The sequence below is a fragment of the Macaca mulatta genome, chromosome 1 (assembly GCF_049350105.2).
Source record: "Macaca mulatta isolate MMU2019108-1 chromosome 1, T2T-MMU8v2.0, whole genome shotgun sequence".
Taxonomy (NCBI): domain Eukaryota; kingdom Metazoa; phylum Chordata; class Mammalia; order Primates; family Cercopithecidae; genus Macaca; species Macaca mulatta.
Genome location: NC_133406.1, coordinates 209,570,004 through 209,595,928, shown reverse-complemented (window position 1 = coordinate 209,595,928; position 25,925 = coordinate 209,570,004). Strand labels below are relative to the sequence as shown.

At 42.5% G+C, this 25,925-nt stretch overlaps 1 protein-coding gene across 1 annotated transcript in view; it reads right to left on the bottom strand.

Moving 5' to 3' along the window:
* SNRNP40 (small nuclear ribonucleoprotein U5 subunit 40) overlaps window positions 1-25,925 on the bottom strand; it is a 39,142-nt gene that overhangs the window by 9,968 nt on the left and 3,249 nt on the right. The window contains exons 2-6 of the mRNA NM_001195650.1: window positions 25,620-25,749; window positions 24,008-24,101; window positions 21,801-21,966; window positions 13,509-13,631; window positions 1,954-2,074 (exon numbers count right to left, since the gene is read on the bottom strand). Of these exons, the coding sequence (NP_001182579.1) occupies window positions 1,954-2,074; window positions 13,509-13,631; window positions 21,801-21,966; window positions 24,008-24,101; window positions 25,620-25,749 (634 nt within the window). The remainder of the gene's footprint in view (window positions 1-1,953; window positions 2,075-13,508; window positions 13,632-21,800; window positions 21,967-24,007; window positions 24,102-25,619; window positions 25,750-25,925) is intronic.

Below are 25,925 nucleotides of genomic sequence, written 5' to 3'. Positions count from 1 at the left end.
CTTTTTCAAGCAGGAAAATACATCTAAATCCCAATAACTGGGGCTAGCTGAGGAGGCAGGAAGGAAAAATGTCACACTCAATGTTGGTAATTTACAACAGAATGCAGCTGGGTGTGATACTAATTTCAAAAAGATACTTTGCAAGATTTCTCTGCCAGCTTAGAGTCACATCCAGCAAAGCTTCAATGTGACAAACTAAATACCATGAACTACTGTGACAATGAACTTATAAAAACCAACCTTACATTGCCCTTTCCTAATTTCCCTCATATAGGCACCTGAGAGTCTAAAACTGAACAAGGTCAGATATATATATAAAATATAGAAGGTTAAATAAATCAAAAGAGCACTGTACCATACCAAAAATCAGAAAAAGTAAACATTGATTCTAATTCTAGCTCTGTTGCATATTTGGGTGATGTCAGGTAAACAGTGAGATTGTTTGTGTCTTGGTTTTCCTGTTCCGTAAAATGAAGAGAAAATTATCTGTCTTCTTTTTTAAATAATACTATTGACTGATTGATTGAGATGGAGTTTCGCTCTTCTTGCTCAGCCTGGAGTACAGTGGCACAATCTTGGCTCACTGTAACCTCCGCCTCCTGGATTCAAGTGATTCTCCTGCCTCAGCCTCCCAAGTAGCTGGGATTACAGGCGCCCACCACCACACCTGGCTAATTTTTGTATTTTTAGTAAAGATGGGGTTTCACCACGTTGGCCAGGCTGGTCTCGAACTCCTGACCTCAGGTGATCTCCTCCGCCCAGCCAATAACACTATTTTAAAGAAAATTTGTAGGCAACAAACAAAAATAAAGAATTTATAATTTTATTACGCAGCCATAAGAAATTATTCTATTATTTTTTCCTTATTTTAATATCAATTTAGGAAACCTCATTGTTCCTCATTATAAAGAATGCTAGAATTAGCTAGGCATGGTACTTGGGAGGCTTGCTTGGGCCTAGGAGTTTGAGACCAGCCTGGGCAACACAGCAAGATCCTGTCTTATAAAAAAAATTAAGGGAAAAAATTTTTTTAATGCTAGATTATGTGTGTATAAACATCTATTGTAAGCAGTAGCTATAGCCGTCGTAACTGACGCTATACCTGTAGTGGAATTTCAGTGATGTCATTTTATTTGAGTATGAAAAAAGTATTATCAATCCTTAGAGTCAGGCAGGCATAAAAAGGCAAAGCTATGAATGAACGTTTGCTATTGAGAATACAGTCAAAAGATAAAGATTTCCATTCATTCAACAAATATTTATTAAGTAGCCAACGAATGTCAGGTATTGTTTTTGTTACAAAATATCAGGGAGTACATTTTAGTTCCTGACAAGCCTATAAATTTGTATACCAGGGCCATTTCCAAACTCCCTCAACATTAAGCATATAATCCAGCAAGTCACCTTACTTTTTTTCTATAGTGACCCATCCTCCCACCCTACAACTCAAAAACAAGTAAAGAGAAAAAGCAAGAGTGTGTTTGTGTAAATCCAGAATGTTTTAATGAAGACTTCTTCCCACACCAATGCTTTCAGAGTGGGGAGGGAAGACAGACTGTCAGGAAAGAGCAAAAGAGATCATCCAAGCTTGGTGCTCTCTGAAAACGCACAAGAACTGCCTTGAACAGACCTCTAGATTCACATCTTTTTCATTAAACTCATCACCTAGAGTTTCTAATATTCTGTTGGATACACAGAATACCAGAGCTGAGATGGGTCTTAAAGGTTAAGTCCAGTCCTCTTATCAATGTTAGAAACTGATGCCCAGAGAGAAGAAATGCTGTGTGCAAAGTCGTTCAGGGACAAGACAGAGATCTGAGACTACAGTCCTAGATTCTTAACTATCTCACCTAAAGCTTTCACCATTACAACACGTTCTAATCATCTGATGGAATCTGTGAGCAATCTTTGACTTTCCTTGGATCCTGGGAGAGATTTCCTCTCCAAAGTTACCTGTATTGTCCATTGCATTGGACAAAAGATAAGAGCCTTCAGAACTTAAACTCAGGCCAGTCACTGAATCTGCATGGCCTCTCATGGTGTAGGTTAGCTTGTTCTGGCGCAGGTCCCAGACCTGCAAAAACAAAAAGGTGCCCCCAGAAATCAAATTAATAAAAGCAGAGAAAGAGAATGACAAGAGACAAGAGTCAATTGCCCAGAGACACTGATATTACTGATATTACTCTACAGGATTTCTGTCAAAGAGAAAAACACCCTTTTTTTTTTTTTTGAGTCAGGTCTCACTCTGTTGCCCAGTGCAGTAGCATTATCATGGCTCACTGTAGCCTTGACTTCCCAGGCTCAGGTGATTCTCCCATCTAAGCCTCCCCAGTAGCTGGGACTACAGGAGCATGCTACTATACCCAGCTAATTTTTTTTGAAGAGACAGGGTTTCACCATGTTGCCCAGGCTAGTCTTGAACTCCCAGGCTCAAGCGATCCTCCCACCTCGTCCTCTTAGTGTTCGGATTACAGACATGAGCCACTGTGCCTGGCCAACCTCTGTCTTTCTAAAAAGGTAGTTAAGGTTACCATGTCTGACTCGATAAATATAAATGAATGCATATCAAATGTTAAGATAAAGTATTAAACAAAAAAAAAAAACAGAATTCAGAAAGGTTATTTTCAAATCATAGCAAAATAAAAACTACTATAGAAAAAAACTAGGCCGGGCGCGGTGGCTCACGCCTGTAATCCCAGCACTTTGGGAGGCCGAGGCGGGCGGATCACAAGGTCAGGAGATCGAGACCACGGTGAAACCCCGTCCCTACTAAAAAAATACAAAAAATTAGCCGGGCGCGGTTGTGGGCGCCTGTAGTCCCAGCTACTCGGGAGGCTGAGGCAGGAGAATGGCGTGAACCCGGGAGGCGGAGCTTGCAGTGAGCTGAGATCCGGCCACTGCACTCCAGCCTGGGCGACAGAGCAAGACTCCGTCTCAAAAAAAAAAAAAAAAAAAAAAAGAAAAAAACTAAAGAGTGCTTAAAATGCTTAAACTATGATTCTTAGCCATTACAAATTATTATAAATACATAAAACAAATAAGTTTATCATTTAAAAAGCCATTATGATTACATGTTTAATTTGTGTTAACAATATGAAAAATATAGATACTTAAAATTTTCCATTTAATGTAACAATATGTGACAATAAATGTATATATATGTACATGTATGGGTACGTACATGAACACACACTATGGATAAGCACATTTATTAAAAGAAAAATAAATAACAGATTCATTATTGCTTGCATAGGAAAGGTAAGACACAGAAAATAACCTAAATGTCAAGCAGGAAAAACAGGTGGTTTACTAAATTATGTCTCATAAGCACGTTGCAAAACTGAATTCTCATATAGGAGATAGCATGACAGAGTAGAAAGAGTGGTGACTTAGGGTAGGAATAAACTGGTCCTTGCCACTTAAGAGTTATGTATCATTGTGTCGCTAACTCTTTCTGGGCCTGTTTCCTGGTCTGTAAGATTAGCTACTTCTCATGGCTGTTGTAAGGATTATAAGAATGCTTGCATATGCCTGGCACATGGCAGGTCCTCAATAATGTGTAGCTATTATTAAGCAGTTCCTAAAAATAACTCAGAAGACCAAATGTAAAAATATTTACATAATAAGCTGTTAAGCAAAAAAGGAAAATACAAAACAGTATTTGTCCTTACACAGACATACATTATTTTCAAGCTAACAGAAATAGTCTGGAAAGTCACATGGCAAAAAGAACAGTAATTTTGTTAAGGTCACTGGTATTACATAAAATACAAATTTCCCCCCAATTTTATTTCATATTGCAAAAGTTTTTTTCTAAGTACATAAAACTTTTGCTGTTCCTTAAATCAAGACACTTTTCCTTATCTAGAAATGAGTTAGGTGTTACATAGCAGAGCAATACATAGGGCAGACAACTCCACTTTCTCCATCAGTAACTCACTATGTGTGGAGCCCAACACATTTTCCATACGATCTTTTTTATATCAAGATGTTTGCTGCTTCAGTAATCAGGAAAGCCTGAAATGTCTGACATTTTGTTCAAGCTGTTGTTCCTTCTCTTCTGAGAAGGCACTGTTGAAATCTAGCTTTGTAACAACTAGGAGAGAATGCACTTTGCCAACCCCTCACAGAACTTGTGTGTTATTTCCAAACTTCCTCTTTGAGGCCTGTACACCTTGTTTGTGCAGGGCCAAAAAGTATCCAGGATTTGCCACCAAAAAAAATCTACAGCAGGGGTGGCTCACTCCTGTAATCCCAGCACTTTGGGAGGCCAAGGTGGGTGGATCACCTGAGGTCAGGAGTTCAAGACCAGCCTGGCCATGGTGAAACCCCTTCTCTACTAAAAATACAAAAAATTAGCCGGGCATTGTGGTGCACACCTGTAATCCCAGCTACTTGGGAGGATGAGGCAGAAGAATCACTTGAACCGGGAGGCGGAGGCTGCAGTGACCTGAGATTGCACAACTGCACTCCAGCCTGGGCAACAAGAACAAAACTCTGTCTCAAAAAAAAAAAAAAAAAAAATCTACAGCAAGAATTTAAGCAAAACATTTTGCAAGTATCCTAATCAGCTGTTCAATGAAAATCTGTGCATCTGATTAGTGGCAGGTACTGCTGGAGATGACAAAAAAAGACATGGCCCCTGCTCTCAAGGAGTGTTCAGTATAACAAGGAAAACTTAAGACGTTTAAGCAAGTAACGAGAGGCCTATGCAAGGTACAGTTGCAAAGTGGGCAGAGGGGTTAACCCTGGTGGAACAGAGACGAGAGTGAGAAAGGGAAGCTTTCACAGAAAATGAAGTGCCTGAGCAGGGTCTGAAAGTTTTTTTTTTTTTTTAACTTAGACAAAGTGGAAGGGTATTTACTAGGAGAAGATAATTTGTAGAAGTAGAGGGGCATGAAAAAAACTGCTGGATTGTAGGAAATTAGGCACCCAGAGGCAGCAGATGATGAGGTAGACAAGCAGAGGCCAGCTCATGAAAGGTTTTGAATGCCTGGCTTGCACTTTATTTCCTTCACTGGGGAGTCACAGAAGGGTTCAAAATAGAAAAATGAGTCATTCAGATGTATATTCTGGAAAGATCCTTCTGGCCCACTGATTGATTGAGACCGAATCTCCCTCTGTCGCCAGGTTGGAGTGCAATGGTGCAATCTTGGCTCACTGCAACCTCTGCCTCCCGGGTTCAAGTGATTCTCCTGCCTCAGCCTCCCAAGTAGCTGGAACTACAGGTGCGCACTGCCACACCCAGCTAATTTTTGTGTTTTCAGCAGAGACGGGTTTCACCATGTTGGCCATGGCCAGGATGGTCTCGATCTACTGACCTTGTGATCTGTCCACCTCAGCCTCCCAAAGTGCTGGGATTACAGGCGTGAGTCACTGCGCCTGGCCTGGCCCATATATTTAATAACTGAAGGGATGAAACCTCATAAAGTGCAGGGATTACAAACATGAGCCACTATGCCTGGCCTAATCTATCCTTTTAACCATTACATTAAAAAAAAAAAATTACAAACTGAACTCCCATCCTAACTAGAGCTCAGGGTTATAAGAAATGCCAGATTGCCAGCCAGACCATCAGGCTCTCAAGTGACACATTTTCTTCTTTCTTCATTTTCCTCTGACTCCCCAATCCTATCACCAGGTAGGAAGTTCCAAGAGATTGGTGGGAACAGTCTATCTGCTCATAAATATACACAGAATTTGTTCACCTCAGATTTTAAAAAGGGTTCCCATTCCTTATGTGTTTCTCTTTCTTAGAACAGGCAGTGCTACCTAAGATAGACTGAGAAACAAACAAAAACCAGGCTCTCTGAGAAGCATCTCCTAATGTAGTGAGGCAGTGTGGTCATTTGTCGTGCTAGGGCTCAAGACCGGTAAGCCTCTAGGTGCTTAAAAGGTACTTGTTAATCGACTACAGGTAACAAGACAGAGTGGTAAGACTATTAGCCCTGTAGAGATAGAGCTCTGGTCCTGTCTCTACCACTGACTAAGTGATGACTATTTGATCTTGGCCAGATCACTTAACCTCTTAGGGACTCACTTCAGTCACCTATAAAGTGAGGGATGGAGGTGATGTCTAAGGTTCTTTTCAGGTTTGACATTTCCTGAGTCCTTCTGATTGAAAAGGAGCCTCTCTTTTGCACGTTTAAAGAAATGTATGAGGTCTTTAGGACAACTAAGAATCTTCCTGAGTTTGAGAGAGCAACTACTCTCCCCTCTGCATGTAACAAAAGGTTTTTTTTTTTTTAAATCAGGATAGAGTCTCACTCTGTCGTCCAGGCTGGAGTGCAGTGGTGCTATCTTGGCTAGCTGCAACCTCCCCCTCCCAGGTTCAAGCGATTCTCGTGCCTCAGGTTCCCGAGTAGCTGGGACTACAGGCACGTGCCACCACGCCCGGCTAATTTTTGTATTTTTAGTAGAGACAGGGTTTTGCCATGTTGGCCAGGCTGGTCTGGAACTCCTAGCCTCAAGTGATCTGCCCGCGTTGGCCTCCCAGAGTGCTGGGATTACAGGCATGACCCACCGTGCCTGGCCATCAGCAGGGTATTTTTAATAGGGAGAAGACTACCTTCTAACTAAATTCTAACACACACACAACTCTCTCCAGTCCATCTCTGTTATACAAGAGCAAAAATAAAGAAATAATTCTAGCAACTTGGTTTCAAATATTGTATTAACTGCTGCTGCCCGAAAACAATATGGCAGCCTGTATCCCAAATATGAAACATCCTTATACTTGTTAAAACACATTAATTTTTCACCTGGAAATCTATTCTAAGAAAACAAATACAGAAAAACTTTCACGCACAAATATGTCCAGAGCAGCATAATCTGTGATAGTGATTCACATGACACAGCCTAAATGTCCAATGACATGGTTGTCACTAAATTATTTAATATTGTAATAATAAAAATAAAAATGATGATGATAATGGCAACTGACATATACTGAACACACTATGTCCCTGCCATGGTGCTAGGCATATCATATCCTTACTTCATTTAATTAATGTAACAATTACATGAGGTGAGCTGACAATTCCCACTCAGAGATAAGTAATGGAGATGATGAGGTTAAAACAACTTTAAGATCACAAAGCTAGCAATTAAGTGGCAAATCAAAAAATGATCCCAAGTTCGCTTAAGCACAGGAATTCAAGGTTACAGTGAGCTATGATTCTACCACCACATTGCAGCCTGGGCAACGTGAGTGAGACCTCAAAATAAAACCAAAAAATGGAAAGGAAAATGATTCTAACTACAATTCCAAGAAAATAAGAATGATTTGATAGACAGCAACTAGAGGTGGGCTTAGTTTAGGAAATACTTTCTAGAAGAGATATCTATGCTGTGATCTGAAGGTAAGAGAGCAAGTCACAGCAATGCATCAAAGATGGGGGTGGGGGATTCCTTACAAAGGATCAGCTATGTGATAATAAGTGAAAAGAGATCATGGTTGGGCACAGTGGCTCACGCCTGTAATCCCAACACTTTGGGAGGCCAAGGAGGGAGGACTGCTTGAGGCCAGGAGTTCGAGACCAGCCTGGGCAATGTGTTGAGATCCCATTTCTAAAAAAACAAAAACGAAAACAAACCAAGCTGGCCAGGCATGGTGGCTCATGCCTGTAATCTCAGCACTTTGGGAGGCCGAGGCAGGCGGATCACCTGAGGTCAGCAGTTCTAGAACAGACTGGTCAACATGGTGAAACCATGTCTCTACTAAAAATACAAAATATTAGCTGGACGTGGTGGCGGGTGCCTGTAATTCCAGCTACTCGGGAAGCTGAGGCAGGAGAATCACTTGAGTCCAGGAGGTGGAGGTTGCAGTGAGCTATCGTGCCATTGCACTCCAGCCTGGGCAACAAGAGTGAAACTCTGTCTCAAAAAAAAAAAAAATTTAGCTGGGCATAGTGGCATGCACATTTAGTCCCAGCTACTTGGGAGGCTGAGGTGAGAGAATTGCTTGAGCCCAGAAGGTCATGGCAGCAGTGAGCCATGACTGCACCACTGCACTCCAGCCGCGGCAGAGCAAGACTCTCTCTCGGGAAAAAAAAAAAAAAGCATTATCTAAAGAGTGAATATCATGATGTTTACACACAAAACATTGTGTTACAGAAAAGACTTGAAGGAAGTACACTGTGAAATAGTAACAGTGACTGAATTTGGATGATGAAACTAGTGACTTACCTATTTTTACAATTTTTCTTTTTACATTATCTGCACTTTAATATACAAAGTATCACTTTTATTACTAAATCTATTATACTTGTAATTAGTTTTTAATAATGTTATTCCCAATAAAGTTGATTTGTTAAACATATATTTGAATGCAATTTTTGTATCTCCATAAAACATTTAAGGTAAATAAGAAGACAAATTAGGAAAAGTCTATAATGATTTTTTGTTTAGAAAAGAGAATGCAGGCCAGGCGCGGTGGCTCACACCTGTAAGCCCAGCACTTTGGGAGGCCAAGGTGGGTGGATCACGAGGTCAGGAGATGGAGACCATCCTGGCTAAAACGGTGAAACCCCGTCTCCACTAAAAAATACAAAAAAATTAGCCAGGTGTGATGGCGCAGCTTGTGGTCCCAGCTACTCGGGAGGCCGAGGCAGAAGAATGGCGTAAACCTGGGAGGCAGAGTTTGCAGTGAGCCGAGATCGTCCCACTGCACTCCAGCCTGGGCGACAGAGTGAGACTCCGCCTCAAAAAAAAAAAAAAAAAAAAAAGAGAATATAATATATGCAGTACACAAACAAGGGGACTCTCAGTGCTAGGTGCACTTCTAATTTAAAAATTTTCCCAAAAATGAAGCATTGGCAGAAAAATTTGAATGTTTGTGGACAGATTAAATGCTTTTTAGCTTTTTAAAAAATTTTTATTTTTTGAGACAGGGTCTCTCTCTGTCGCCCAGGCTGCAGTGCAGTGGTGCAATCTTGGCTCATCACAACCCCTGCCTCCCTGGTTCAAGCCAGTCCCGTCCCTCAGCCTCTTGAGTAGCTGGGATTACAGGCGTATGCCACCATGCCTGGCTAATGTTCGTATTTTTAGTAGAGACAGGGTGTCGCCATGTTAGCCAGGCTGGTCTAGAACTCCTGACCTTAAGTGATCCGCCTGCCTTGGCCTCTCAAAATGTTGGGATTACAGGCGTGAGCCAGCACGCCCAGCAAACACTTTTTTTTTTTTTTTTTGAGACGGAGTCTCACGCTGTTGCCCAGGCTGGAGTGCAGTGGCGCGATCTCGGCTCACTGCAAGCTCCGCCTCCTGGGTTCACGCCATTCTCCTGCCTCAGCCTCCTGAGTAGCTAGGACTACAGGCGCCTGCCACCGCGCCCGGCTAATTTTTTGTATTTTTAGTAGAGATGGGGTTTCACCGTGGTCTCGATCTCCTGACCTTGTGATCCGCCTGCCTCGGCCTCCCAAAGTGCTGGGATTACAGGCTTGAGCCACCGCGCCCGGCCACACTTTTTAGTTTACTATCACCAACAGAGTACCAAACAATTTTCATCACCCCAAGAATTTCCTAACTACTCTCCTTTGTGTCAAACCTCTTCATCCCTAACACTTGCTGATTACTGATCTCTTCTTTGACCTATAATTTTTTTTTGAGAATATCATATAAGAAATCCTATATATATATAACCTTTTGAGGCTAGCTTCTTTTATTTAAGCTGTGAGAATTTGTGCTATATAGCACAAATTCTTCAGAAGGTCCAGGAACAGTCCAGATAAAGAGTCCAAAGTAAGCCATACTATTGGTAGCAGGAAGACTTTACTAGCACAAGAGTATTATTGTTAGGTTAGTGTATCCCCACAGTGGGCATCAATCAAATTTGGTACTCTGTTGGTGATAGTGAATCTATGCAAACATTAAAATTCTTATAACTGTACACCAAAAATGTTTATTTCACTGTATGTAAATTTACATATCTTGAAAAGTATAAAAGTTATCATAGCTTGATGACACTAACCTATTTTCATGTGCACAAGAAGCCTTCTTCTAGTGATTCTGATGCCAATGAGCTCCCATCTCCATTCTGGGAAATATTGTGCATAGCTATTAAAGTTGATCTAAGTTTCCACGTTCTGATTCTTCATTCTCCAAATATTTATATGATGGAAAAGGGATGGGAAGTTCAATTTTGGAAAACCTAAATTCTTAGGTACCTATGAGACATTCAAGTGGGGGATACTGAACAGCTAGTTGTACACAGGGACCTGAAGCTTAAGATCTGGGGTGGGAAAACTGTCATCGGCAGAGGTATGGAGTCATGGAAGTAGATGAGATTTGTCTTGGGGAATGTACACAGTGAGAAAAGCAAAGGGCCCTTGGCGAATAATGATGTTTCAAGACTCCACAGACAGAGTGCTCATAATGGTATGTAGAGAAGGAGAAGGACCTACCAGATGGATAGGACAGTTTGTTGTCACAGAACTCAGGGAAGAGAGAAGACCAGGTCTATGGTACAGAGCGATTATGTTAAAACACACACACACACACACACACAAACAAAAAAACCCAGACTATTAGGAATGAAGAATGAATGGTATGTGAGGAACTGAAGACAGTGAGTGCAGAAACATCTCCAGGGGATTCCTCTAAGTATTTAAGAGTATAACTCGGCCGGGCGCGGTGGCTCAAGCCTGTAATCCCAGCACTTTGGGAGGCCGAGACGGGCGGATCACGAGGTCAGGAGATCGAGACCATCCTGGCTGACACGGTGAAACCCCGTCTCTACTTTAAAAATACAAAAAATTAGCCGGGCGAGGTGGCGGCGCCTGTAGTCCCAGCTACTCGGGAGGCTGAGGCAGGAGAATGGCGTGAACCCGGGAGGCGGAGCTTGCAGTGAGCTGAGATCCGGCCACTGCACTCCAGCCTGGGCGGCAGAGCGAGACTCCGTCTCAAAAAAAAAAAAAAAAAAAAAAAAAAAAAAAAAGAGCATAACTCTAGAAAGAAACTCTGGAATTTGAACTGAGGTTCCATCACTTACTAGCTGTGTAACCTGGGGTTAAGCTGTTGTGCCTCTTTAACTTAGTTTCCTCATCTGTACAATCGCATCAGTAGGATTTATTTCATGAGGTTGTAAGATCAAAGTCTTTAAGATCCGTGAGGAGGCCAATAGTGAAGCTTAAATGAATTAATGATGTAAAGCTCTGAGAACAACAACTGGCAGAAAGTAAGCACTATGTGTTAGATGATGGTGATAGCAATATTATCACCACCACCATCATCATCCTTTTTAAGAAGTTTTGGGCCAGGCAGGGTGGCTCACGCCTGTAATCCCAGCATTTCGGGAAGCTGAGGCGGGTGGATCACCTGAGGTCAGGAGTTCCAGACCAGCCTGACCAACATGGAGAAACCCTGTCTCTACCAAAAATACAAAATTAGCCAGGCATGGTGGCGCATGCCTGTAATCCCAACTACAGGAGGCTAAGGCAGGATAATCACTTGAACCCAGGAGGCGGAGGATGCGGTAAGCCGAGATCGTGCCATCGCACTTCAGCCTGGGCAACAAGAGTGAAACTCTATCTTAAATAAATAAATAAAATAGTTTGGTTGTGAAGGGAAAGATTCACAGGGCAATATGAGGAGGGGATGTGGGATCAAAGGAAGAATTTTTTTTTTTTTTGCCACCCAGAGAAGACACCTAAGCATGATGAAATACTCATAAGAAAGTAGAAAAGTAGAAAAGAAAGGCCGGATGCAGTAGCTCATGCCTGTAATCCCAGCACTTTGGGAAGCCGAGGCGGGTGGATCACGAGGTCAGGAGATCGAGACGATCCTGGCTAACTTGGTGAAACCACGTCTCTACTAAAAATACAAAAAATTAGCCAGGTGTGGTAGCACACGCCTGTAGTCCCAGCTACTCAGGAGACTGAGGCAAGAGAACTGCTTGAACCCAGGAGGCGGAAGTTGCAGTGAGCCGAGATTACGCCACTGCATTCAAGCCTGGGTGACAGAGTGAGACTCTGTCTCAAAAAAAAGAAAAGTAGAAGAGGTTGAAAGAAGGGACGAATGATTGAAACCCTCACATTTAAAGGACTACCTTTAGGCCGGGAGCAGTGGCTCACACCTGTAATTCCAGCACTTTGGGAGGCTGAGGCAGGTGGATCACGAGGTCAGGAGTTCAAGATAAGCCTGGCCAACATGGTAAAACCCTGTCTCTACTAAAAATACAAAAATTAGCTGGACATGGTGGCACATGCCTGTAATCCCAGCTACTCAGGAGGCTGAGGAAGGAGAATTGCTTGAACTGGGACACAGGAGGCAGAGGTTGCAGCGAACTGAGATAGCCCCACTGCACTCCAGCCTGGCCTACAGACTCAAAACAACAACAACAACAAAAAAAACTATCTTTATTTCTGGAGATGGAGTCTTGCTCCATGGCCAGGCTGGAGTGCAGTGGCGTGATCTCTGCTCACTGGGAGTAGCTGGGATTACAGGCACACACCACCACACTCGGCTAATTTTTGTATTTTTAGTAGAGACGGGGTTTCACCATGTTGGCCAGGATGGTCTTGGTCTCCCGACCCTGTGATCCTCCTGCCTCAGCCTCCCAAAGTGTTGGGATTACAGGTGTGAGCCACCGCACCTGGCCAAAAGCAAGGATATTTCATCCAAAGTAACAGCAAAGGAAACAACGAGGGATGGAAATACAGTACAACTTCTAGGAAAGGACAACACAGAAAGTTGAGTATTTATCTGACAGTTACTATTCTCACTATAAAGCAGAAGGTAAGGTCAAAGTCGTTAAGATCCCCAAGGAAGCCAATAGGAAAGGAAGACAGAAGCCGTGCAGGACCAAAATAACACATTTCCTGGCACTTGTTATGTCCAGGAATTCTGCTAAGTGCTCTAATCAATCAGGCTCATTTAATCGCCACAATGGTATGTGGTAGATGCCATGTGGTAGTTTTTGTTATCACTACCCCCTCAGCATTCACACAAGAAAAAGAGGCTTAAAGAAGGTGTTGAAGTCACAAAACTAGAAAATGGTGAAACTGGGATTAGAACTCAAGTCAATTACTTGAAAGTTTGAGCTACACTGTACTGCCATATGGTCTATTGCCTCTTTAATATCATTACCTTCTCTCATTCTTAGAGAAACTTAGAAAACTCCCTTTCCATAGTGTCAAAAAGAAAAACACAGTGAGAGATGAGGATACAGAATCACAAACTGATTCACTGCTCCCATTAAACTAAGATGGTTAAAAAAAGATTCTGAATGTCTTTAAAAGGAAATGCACTCTTTATTTTTTACATAGTCCCCCTACAGAGACTTCACACTTCACATTAAGTGCCTGGTCCCTGACAGCATTTATAAGATCTGCAATGCAACCTTTAATTTAGGAAGTCAATGAAGACAGGAGAAAAAGAAAATAAGTTCCAAATTACTATTTTCCTTTCAGTTGGTATTAAGTGCAAAGCTACCACAATTTCAGAAGTTTGAAAAAATTTGTTTCTAAGTGCAGATGGGTGAAATGGAAATATATCATAAACATCAAACATACCTTGATATCATTGTCTATTCCACCAGAAATAATCTGATCACTTGTGTCATTGAAGGTCACAGCTAACACCTGGTACGTGTTCTGAAATGTCTGGATGGCTGCTTTCTTCCGGATGTCCCAAAGCTGAAGCAAAGGACAACAGGGTCTATCATTAATATCATTCTAAGAAGTAACTGCACAGTACAAATATCCCTAAGTACAAGGACTTTGTGAACATGAACACATCTATAATTGGGATCCCATTTCACTAACTCCTGGATATCCTAATAACACACATGGTAAGCAGTGTCCTCAATTTTGCCAAGACATTTGAAGGCTGGTGAAACAAAACTTCAGTTATATTTTCAGACTTCTTTGTTAAAGTGAATAAACAGAGTTAAATCAAATACTCTTAGAATGGAATTCCACTAATTACTTGGTTCATATATTTTTTAGGACAACAAGGATATCAGACAATTTTTTCAAACTGTAGATACTAATTCATTAGTGGGCTGCAACCCACATTTAAAAAAATAGAGAGCGGGTACGTCAGTGAAAATAGTATAATAAACAATGACAAAAGCTTGTCCTTCCACAAAACAACAAATGAACCAGCAAAAACCTGTCAGAATCAACTATCGGAATTCTCATAACTAATCAAAAGTTTATAGTAACCAGGCAAACCCTTAATGAGGAAAAAGGAAACAAAAAACCCCTGAGTCCCAGTAAAAGGGTTTTGTAGTGTTTTAACTTGTGCTGGCTCTGTCTCCCGCTCAGCAACAGCTTTGAAGATAACCCATATTCCCAGTATGGTGTCCTAGTACTGAGGAAGCAAAGGGGGGCCTATTTCTTATTGTCAAAGAATAAACAATAAAAATTGTTTATTTTTACTTGCCTGGTGGCTCCCTGAAGGATAAGCTCAAAGGACTTACATTTATTTTTTTATTTATTTATTTTTTTGAGACGGAGTCTTTGCTCTGTCGCCCAGGCTGGAGTGCAGTGGCGCCAACTCGGCTCACTACAAGCTCCACCTCCTGGGTTTACGCCATTCTCCTGCCTCAGCCTCCCGAGTAGCTGGGACTACAGGCGCCCGCCACCTCGCCCGGCTGGTTTTTTGTACTTTTAGTAGAGACGGGGTTTCACCGTGTTAGCCAAGATGGTCTCGATCTCCTGACCTCGTGATCCGCCCGTCTCGGCCTCCCAAAGTGCTGGGATTACAGGCGTGAGCCACCGCGCCCGGCCAGGACTTATATTTATTTTGTCTAACTTGGAACTTTCCTTGAAAACATTTAAAGGAAAGGATATTATTAGCCTCTGGTGCCTGGGGGCAAGGAAAAACAGTTGGGGCAAAAATACAAACCAAAAACCTTGGGAGGAAGGGCTGGGGAAGGAGACAATTTGGGGAGTAAGAGTTTTGAAAAGCACCGACATATTCCTGGCTATCTATCTTTATCTATCTATCTATCTATCTATCTATCTATCTATCTATCTATCTATCTATCTATCTATCTATCTATCTACCTACCTACCTACCTACCTACCTACCTACCTACAGAGTCTCCCTCTGTCACCCAGGCCGGAGTGCAGTGGTGCGATCTCGGCTCACTGCAACCTCCACCTCACGGGCTCAAGCAATTCTCCTGTCTCAGCCTCCCGAGTAGGTGGGATTACAGGCGCGTGCCACTATACCCAGCTAATTTTTGTATTTTTAGTAGAGACAGGGTTTCGCCATGTTGACCAGGCTGGTCTCACACTCCTGGCCTCAAGTGATCTGTCTGCCTCGCCCTCCCAAAGTGCTAAGATTACAGGCATGAGCCACCATGCCTGGCCCATCCCTGGCAATCTAGACCACTTGCATGTCCAGGGCTGGGCACATACTTAGAAAAGATCTGAGAAGGCCATAAGCTCTCTGGTTGACCTTCAGGCTCTGCACAAGCAGGAAGTGAAAGCTAAGGAGAGATGTAAACTGCACAGCAAGGAGTTGAAGGCAGGCTCCAACATACCAAAAGACAATCTGCAAAGACTGGGAGAGCTTTTGTTCTTGTTGTTGTAGGTAATTTAGGAAACTTCTGTCATTCACTAGCTGACCACTAAGCTAACAAAAAAAGAATTCAGTGGTAACACAGGACAAAGAATACAAACTTTACAAAATTAGTTCAAAAATTCACTAAACAGGCCAGGTGTGACAGCTCACACCTGTAATCCCAGCATTTTGGGAGGCCGAGGTGGATGGATCACTTGAGGTCAGGAGTTCGAGACCAGCGTGGCCAACATGATAAAACCCTATTTCTACTAAAAATACAAAAATTAGCTGGTCATGGTGGTGTGCCCCTGTAACCCCAGCTACTCAGGAAGCTGAGGCACAAGAATCACTTGAACCCAGAGAGTGGAGGCTGCAGTGAGCTGAGATCACACCACTGCACTCAGAGCTACAGAGCGAGACTTCGTCTCAAAAACCAACCAACCAACCACCCTCACCCTGCCCCAACCCATAGAAAGTCACTAAACAAACAACTACAACAAGCAGCTCTGGGGACCTAATTTCCAGAGTTGCCACGCTATAATACTTATATACCTAGTTTTCAAAAAATATAAGGCATGCAAAGAAGCAAGTAACTATGGTCCACATAGAAGGAAAAAGTAGTCTTCTCAACAAATTGTGCTAAGACAACTGGCTAACCACATGCCAAAGAATGAAGGTAAGCCCCTGCCTAACATGATACACAAAAATTAATTCAACATGGATCAAGGACCTAAATGTAAGAGCTAAAACTGTAAAATTCTTAGAGGGCCAGGTGTGGTGGCTCATGCCTGTAACCCCAGCACTTTCGGAGGCCGAGACAGGAGGATGGCTTTAGCCCAGGAGTTAGTGACCAGCCTGAGCAACATGGTGATTCCTCGTTTCTACACAATAAAAACAAAAAGTTGCGTGTGGTTGTATATGCCTGTAGTCCCAGCTACTTGGGAGGCTGAGATGGGAGGATCACTTGGGCCAGGGAGGTTGAGGCTGCAGTGAGCCGTGATTGCGGCTCTGTACTCCAGCTTGGGTGAGACTGGCGGGATCTTGGCCACTGAAACCTCTGCTTCCATGTTCCAGCAATTCTCCTGCTTCAGCCTCCTGGGTAGCTGGGATTACAGGTATGCGCCACCACGCCCAGCTAATTTTTGTATTTTTAGTAGAGACGGGTTTCACCATGTCGGCCAGGCTGGTCTCAAACTCCTGACCTCAGGTGATATGCCTGCCCCGGCCTCCCAAAGTGGTGGGATTACAGGTGTGAGCCACTGCACCCGGCCAAGACCCCATCTTTTAAACAAACAAACCCTTATAGCTCTACATTTTTAAAGCATGGATAACACAGAGAGGGCTCAGAGATGTTTCAATAAATGAATGACACACTTCTGAAGATGAACCACAATAAATGTTTAAGAGTATGGGTCATTTCATTCAGCAGAAAGAGACTTTGGGGTGACTGTTCCAAGTTTTAAAGGGCTGGCATCAAAAACAAAGGAATCAGCCATGGAACCTTAGTGAAGGTCACAGGCTTAAATTCAATCCTGTAGTCAACAAGGACAGTCTTGAGTAGGATCTGTGCCAAGATGCCTCTTCCTCCCAATTTTCATGGTTTAGGATGGAAAGTAGTTTCTTCTTTGTTCACGTAAATATGAACTAAAAATCAGTTCATTACTCAGATAAATGGTCCAAAAACAATGCTTTACTCCTGTCCTACATGCCCAACATCTCCCCCTCCCCCAACTCCTGTGGTCCAAGTCCAAACTTCTTAACTCAGAATTCAGGGCCTTAATAATTTAGATCCTATATATTTTATAAACTGTACTACAATCTTTGTCTCAATAGATCTTTCACTCAAGTCAAATCTATCTTTGTCTTTCTCCTAAAAGTCATGGTAGTCAAAGTTTGTCTAAAATAATTTAGAATTTTACTTCCAGATAACTACCACTTTTAATATTTTATTTTGAAACAATCATAAATTTATAGAAAACTTGGGAGTAAAAAGAACACTTTTTTTGGTTTAAATAATTTGAGAGTAAGTTGCTTACCCAATGCCTTATCACTTTTTTTTTTTTTTTTTGGAGATGGAGTCTCGCTCTGTTGCTCAGGCTGGAGAGCAGTGGCGTGATCTCCAATCACTGCAACCTCCACCTCCCGGGTTCAAGCAGTTCTCCTGCCTCAGCCTCCCAAGTAGCTGGTATTACAGGCATCTGCCACCACGCCCAGCTTTTTTGTATTTTTAGTAGAGACAGGGTTTCATCATGTTGGCCAGGCTGGTTTCGAACTCCTGACCTCAAGTGATCCACCTGCCTAGGCCTCCCAAAGTGCTAGGATTACAGGCATGAGCCACTGCGCCTGGCCCCTTATCACTCCTAAATAGTGTTTGTCCTACAAAGATGTTCTCCTACATCATCTCAACATAACCATCAAAATCAAAAAATACAGATACACTATCACCATTTTATCCTCAAATCCCACTCAAGTTTTATCCCAGTTATCCCAAATGTCTTATTACACAAGGATTCAGTCTGGAATCGTGTTAAATTTAGACTCCAGCCTGGAAGACTCTCTCAAACTTTTCTTGAGTTTTATGAACTCAACACTTCTGAAAGTTACAGGAGAGTTATCATCCCCGATTTAGGTTTATCTTGTTTCCTCTTGATTAGACTTAAGTTATACATCTTTGGTAGGAATATTACAGAAATGATGCTACATCTTTGTTGTATCCTAGCAAATGGCTCATGATTTTGACTTGTCCCATTACTAATTAGGTCGATTTGATAATTTAGTTAGAATTTTCTTTTGACAAGATAAGCCTTGACAAGCATAGGGCTTATCTTGTACTTTCACTGCCTCAGGGCTGAAATAGGAGCCCTGGTTCCTTTTAGTGGAAAACAGTATTTAAAGGCCAAGACCTGTGCAATAAGGGGTGCTCATGCTATTGGGGTCTTGTTGCTCCTAAACCTTTTCAGTGGACAGTCAGGCAATATATATTTAGGTACACACACACCTACACACTCACACATTTATGTCTATTTTTTTCTATATGTATCTGTTTCTATATTGAATGTTGTGAGTTCACACTTATACCTCACACAACATTCAGTTTAGTCTTCTCTTTTGTACTGGTAACTCCATTCTTGGACAGAGAAATCAGCCTCCCATTAAACTCAATATATTCACTTATTTGATTACGCTTCCTGCATGCAACCAATTTCTCATATTCTCTTCCACCCTTCTCCTGCATAATTATCCTCCTTTCCCTACTTGAATTGTGATTCCAATTCTTGATTGAACCCATGTGGGACCCTTCTTTACCCAACTTGGGTCATTCCTCTGTGTGAACACCCTCATCACTCTGCTACGGCTCCTTTCCAGTCTGCACTTCTCCAGGAATGCTGTCGTCATCTTGCTCAGTCTCAGACTCCCTACACCAAATCGTTTCTACCCTGTGTGGATGCCCTCAATTCAGGCTTTGACATCCACACTCTCCCTGTACTGCTTGATGTACTGACGACCCTTTCACCCAATTAGGGCACTGACTCTCCATGTTGGGCTGCTGTCCCTCCCTCACCCTCAAATTCTCCACACTGGTTACCTACCCTGTGTTGTATGGATGCCTTCCTCACTCTCTAACTACTCCCCCTACAATGTACGGCCCTGCCCTGTGTGGATGCTCTCCTTACCACACTTGTGCTCTGACACTCCACTCTGAGCCACCTTGGCCCATCTCTAACCAGAGCACCTTCCCTGCTTTGGCCTACATAACTGGCTTTAGGACTGAACTGCTCATGAAAGGGAAATATATATATACATATATATATATGAGTACATACACATATACACACAGTATTTCACTTAACTTTATTAGAAGAATGTACTTGATAAGAAGTTTGAAAACGATCTGTATGAATAATGCCCAGACCGCTACTTTTAGACTAAAAATGCAAGTGCTGTTGGAAACCTTTGCTTTCTGTTAAGCACTCTGACATGTAAAAAGCAACATGACTTTTCTTTCTTTTAAACTGAAGTTATTCAATTCCTGTACTTGCAACCTAGTAACAAAAAAAAACAGTAACACAAAGCATTCCAACTTCACAAGTAACTGAAAAGTACATTGCAAAAAGCTGTTAAATGATGTCTTAAATATACTGACATTAAAAATAGGAGCTGGTTAAAAAGCAGTCATCTTTAGGTGATGTGACATATTGCTCATTAAAAAAAGTATTAACTTGAGTAACACGGTAAAAATAACTATTCCAAATCATGTTTAATTAAGGCAGAAGAAAAGCAAAAAACCAAAAGAAGGAAGACAGGAAGGACATACACTCTTTTTCTACTCCCTAAATAGTTCCTAGATGTTTATTATAGCAGGCCCTCAATAATAATGTTAACAAAATTCACTCGGGCATTTCCACCTCTTACTATCTTCTGAAATGACAATTAGCAAATCAGCTACTGTTAAGACTCTCCAACTACAGTGACATCTAGGTAAGAGCTCTGGTTTAGAAACCAATCTTAAACCACAGACTCTCCTCCCATGCAACCATCAAGGGGCCCAAGTGATTAGGTATAAGAAAATCACTCAGTAGAAAAACATCTCAGCCAAGTGTCGTGGCTCACACCTGTAATCCCAGCACTTTGGGAGGCCGGGGAGAGGGTGGGGCGGCAGATCACAAGGTGAGGAGTTCGAGACCAGCCTGGCCAATATGGTGAACCCATCCCTACTAAAAATACAAAAATTAGCCGGGCGTGGTGTGGTGCCTGTAGTCCCAGCTACTAGGGAGGCTGAGGAAGGGGAACTGCTTGAACCCGGGAAGCAGAAGTTGCAGTGAGCCGAGATCGCGCCACTGTACTGGTCGACAGAGCAAGACTCCATCTCCAAAGGAAAAAAAAAAAAAAAAAAAAAAAGCAATTTGGCTGGGTGTGGTGGCTTATACCTGTAATCTCAGCACTTTGGGAGACCTAGGCAGGTGATTGCTCTGACTCAGGAGTTCGAGATGAGCCTGGGCAATATGGTGAAACCCTATCTCTACTGAAAATACAAAAATTAGGCAGGTATGGTGGTGCACACCTATAATCCCAGCTACTCAAGAGGCTGAGGCTGGGGAATCACTTGAACCTGGGAGGTAGAGGCTACAGTGAGCCAAGATCGTGCCACTGTACTCCAGCCTGGGCGACAGAGCGAGACCCTGTCTCAAAGAAAAAAAAAAAGCAAATTCATTAATTCATTTAAAAAGCAATAAGTATGGGGCTGCAGCCTCCCAGATGTACTCTTTTGAAGTCCCTCACTGTTTAATAATTAAAATGTCAACCAGAGTCCAAAATTCGTGTCAAAGAAATAATCAAATGGTTGGTACTATGATGTACTGTGTCCTTGTGTGCCTCTGAGATAAGTTATTATTTCTAGGTCTCAGTTTCCTTATTTATAAAATGAGGATGCTCAATGAGATCAGTGGCTCCCAGAATGTCAGACTGGCTACACTGAATCACTTGAAGGACACATTAAAATATCTGATTCCCATTGCAGATCCACTGAACTAGATTCTTTGGGTATTTTTAACAGGTTCTTCAGGTGATGACCATACAAAGAGAGGCTGGAAACCATCTGACTAAATGATGCTTAAGTTCCCATCTTGTGCTATACTAAAACCATTCACTGAACTTTTTATATATTGTCTGTAATCTCACAACAGCCTTTTTTTTTTTTCTTTTTTTGCTGCCTCCCTGTTGGTGGGGATACTCACAACAGCCTTGAAAAGACACGCATATTACTGTCGCTGTTCTTTTTTTTTTGAGACGGAGTCTCGCTCTGTCGCTCACGCTGGAATGCAGTGGTGCAATCTCGGCTCACTGCAAGTTCGGCCTCCGGGGTTCACACCATTCTCCTGCCTCAGTCTTCCGAGTAGCTGGGACTACAGGCGCCCGCCATCGCGCCTGGCTTATTTTTTGTATTTTTAGTAGAGACGGGGTTTCACCATGTTAGCCAGGATGGTCTCGACCTCCTGACCTCATGATTCGCTTGCCTCGGCCTCCCGAAGTGCTGGGATTACAGGTGTGAGACACCGCGCCAGGCCTATTTCGAGTAACAATTTATTCTATGGGTCTATTATTATTCTGTAGGGTAATTAAAACACGTATTAAATGTTTTATTTTAAATGGGGAAAAATTTCAAGTGTCTGTTATGGGAAATGACTGCTAAAATTAAGTTTTGCAGAGGAAGGTAGAGTATAAGTGGAAAGGCAAGATAAGGTTCACACTACATCACCTCAGAAACTGGAACACAGACAGACAATACCCACCTTAACTGTGCCATCGTCACTGCCAGTGCAGACAAGCTGAGGGCCTCTCCTGGCTGGATAACAGGAATTCACAAAGGAGGTATGTCCCTTTAGCCTTTTAACCCTCTCGCCTGTTTCACTATCCCACACAGCCACAGTTTTATCTGTGGATGCTGAGAAGAGCATACTAGAAAGTAAGAGAAAGAACACAAAAGAAGTGAAGATAAACAGTAACAATCTATCTTTCCTACTTGCCAAAAGGTGCCAAATTTTTCAAGATTTGCCAGTTTGCCCATGATGCTGAAATGCCTCACTCTACCAAAATCCTATTTGTGCTTCAGGTCCAGATATAAGATCTGACCCTGTGAAGTTTAAAAAAGGGGGACCCTTCTTTGAGTCCCCATGACATACATCTAATGTAGCAGTTCGCTCTGTCTTTTCCACTTTTGTGATAGGTAACATTTTAAACACAAGACACCCTCTCACTTGGAAATGTTTAATAACTCCCTGGTGCTGCAGAGATCAGAGAGACTGTGGTACTCTGGACCCGACAGCTGAGTTACTCCAATCTTCTCTCTTTACCAAACTTTTTCTTTTGTCTCTGAGGACAATTTCTTTCTTTCTTTTTTTTTTTATTTTGAGATGAGATCTTGCTCTGTCACCCAGGCTGGAATCATGGCTCACTGTAGCCTCGACCTCCTGGGCTCAAGTGATCCTCCCAATTCAGCCTCCTGAGTAGCTGAGACCACAGGTCGGTGCCACTATGCCCAGCTAATTTTTAAAAATCATTTGTAGAGGCAAGGTCTCACTATGTTGCCCAGGCTGGTCTTCAACTGGGCTCAAGCAATCTTCCTGTCTCAGCCTCCTACAGTGATAGGGTTACAGGCGTAAGCAACCACGCCCAGCCTCTGAGGATGATTTCTAAGTTATAACTGATCTTATAATGCTTTCTTTTTTCATTTTTTTTGAGATGGAGTCTCACTGTGTTGCCCAGGCTGGTTTTGAACTCTTGGGCTCCAGGAATCCTCCTGCCTTAGGATCCCAAATAGCTGGGATTATAAGCACATGCCACTGGGCCCAGCTTTCTAATGCTTTATTTAAAATGTATACAATGCTATGGAGCACCCTAAGATTTTAGAGTCAGAAATGTAAAACAATGAATGTTTACCAGACTATCTAACAATGGAATTAAATTTGCATAGCCAGATTTCCATATTATCTATATTATAAAATAATATAGTCATTAAAATAATGTTTATGACATCAGATGTTGGCTGAGCAATGTTAAGAGAAAAAAGCAGCAAGTAAGATTCCACACATAGTTCTGGCCGGGTGCGGTGGCTCATGCCTGTAATCCCAGCACTGTGGGAGGCCGAGGCAGGCAGATGACAAGGTCAGGAGATCGAGATCATCCTGGCTAACACAGTGAAACCCCATCTCTATTAAAAATACAAAAAAATTAGCCAGTTGTGGTGGCAGGCACCTGTAATCCCAGCTACTCAGGAAGCTGAGGCAGGAGAATGGTGTGAACCCAGGAGACGGAGTTTGCAATGAGCCAAGATTGCGCCACTGCACTCCAGCCTGGGCAACAGAGCAAGATTCTGTCTCAGATTAAAAAAAAAAAAATTAAGTGATTATCTTTGGAGTGGTAGAAATATAGACTATTTTTTCATCTTTCTGCTTTTTTTGGTTTCTCAAAAGAAATGATTTTTATAATAAAAATAGCTGATTTCAGACCAGGCATGGTGGTTAATGCTTATAATCACAGCATTTCTGGCAGACTGAGGCAGGTGGACTGCTTGAGCTCAGGAGTAATATAGCAAGAATGAATTTTAAAAATTATCTGGGCATGGAGGCATGGACTTGTGGCCCCAGCTATTTGGGAGGCTGAAGTGGGAGGATCCCTCGAGTAGGAGGTTGAGGCTGCAGTGAGCTATGTTTGTGTCACTGTACTCCAGCCTACATACAAAAATCACATTCACTTTATGTCTTAAAAAGAGAAAACAAATTTGTCTGGGTTGTTGAAATGACAGATATAACATCTTTATATTCGCATACACAGACAATAAACACCTCACTTGGGGTGACAGTGATAAATCAGATACTAAAGTAGCTACCCAAAATTAGTACTTTTTGATGGCAGGGTCTCCTGAGAAAAGATGAAAGGTGAAAGGACACCAAGAAGAATTAGTATGAGAAGCTGTCATTCCATTATGCAGAATACTCACCTGCCATCTGTGTTGTAATGCAATTCCATCACTGCTCCACTGTGTCCTTTCAGTGTGGCATAGTTATCACAGTCACCATAGACATTCCACAACACTGTTAGGGAGACGGGGGTTCTGTGAGCATTACCAGGCAAAGGGTACTTATAAATTTATCAAAACAACAGATCTCAGGCTGGGCATGGTGGCTTACGCCTGTAATCCCAGCACTTTGGGAGGCCAAGGCGGGTGGATCACTTGAGGTCAGGAGTCCGAGACCAGCGAAACCCCGTCTCTACTAAAAATACAAAAATTAGCCGGGTGTGGTGGCAGACGCCTATAATCCCAGCTCTCGGGATGCTGAGGCAGGAGAATCACTTGAACCTGGGAGACGGAGGATGCAGTGAGCTGAGATCGCACCACCACACTCCAACCTGGGTGACAGAGTGAGACTCCGTTTCTAAAAAACCAACCGACCAACCAAACAATAAAAAACTATGTAGTTTGTCTGATGAAATTAAGCATATCAATAATTCGTATATGTTCTGCAAAGATCCCTAAGCCATCCAGACGTTTGGCTACCAGTAAGCTTAAGGATCACAGAGCCAGAACATCCAAATCAAAATGGGCAGTGAAGATGGGTATCATCCACTCGCCACCGAGGCAAAGAGTTAACAGAAAAGAGCCAAAGTGGCCGGGCGCGGTGGCTCAAGCCTGTAATCCCAGCACTTTGGGAGGCCGAGGCGGGCGGATCACGAGGTCAGGAGATCGAGACCATCCTGGCTAACACGGTGAAACCCCGTCTCTACTAAAAATACAAAAAGAAATTAGCCGGGCGTGGTGGCGGACGCCCGTAGTCCCAGCTACTCCGGAGGCTGAGGCAGGAGAATGGCGTGAACACGGGAGGCGGAGCTTGCAGTGAGCCGAGATCGCGCCACTGCACTCCAGTCTGGGCGACAGAGCGAGACTCCGTCTCAAAAAAAAAAAAAAAAAAAAAAAAAAAAAGAAAAGAGCCAAAGAACTCATTTCATCTCATAATCTGGCAAGAGAGTAGCTAACAGAAGCATCTAATTTTTTTTTGCCCTTTGGCTTCATTTGCTAGAATATAAATAAAATGACTTTTTCTAAATGGGTATGAGAAATTCTACTTATTTCTCAAAAACGGAAATCTGGTCGTAGATCCTAATGATGTACACAGATTATTTAAGGGAGTTACCACTTTAGGATTCCTTCTTTCCCATATGCTAGCTAGGATTCTGGGTGTGAATTAAGAGGACCTTATACCTTTGGGAAAATAAAAGTTATTTCTCTCTTCATTACTGCCATTAACCTGTTATGTCTAGATTGCTAAGTGTCTTGGTAAATTAGCTGGAGATTTGCCTCTATGAGGAAGATATTCTCAAACCAGAACTCACTTTCCAACTAGTAAAATAATGGCTTCTGTATTTACCCCATGGACTCCAAGTTCTACACCCAAGATCATTCAGCATGTTCACGCCCCAATTTTAGCATATTAGCCATGCGGCCTGTTATGTTGCCAACATAGAGTGATACCTTCTGTGGCACCCAAGATTTAAAAAAAAAATATCACTCTCTGGCAGGAACAATTATTCCAGATTCAAAAACTATGCCTCACATATCAGTCGGTCAAATCCTGCAGATGCTAAGGTGGATCCGTTGGGGTGGAACTTGCAGCAGTATACTTCCCCTTCATGTCCAGAGAGCAGCATGATTGGGGCTTGAAGGGAGGAACACCTTGGAGGTCCCTAAACAAAAGAGAAGCACAAGGTAACTACTGCATACAGGCAAAGGAGACTACAAAATTAGGGGGTGGGGAGTGGAAGGAAAAGACCAGGAAAACAATGATTAGGTGGGTTTCATCTGACTCAGAGAATGGCACCTCTTCTCACATGAATGCCTCTAACTTGATACTCCCTGAAAC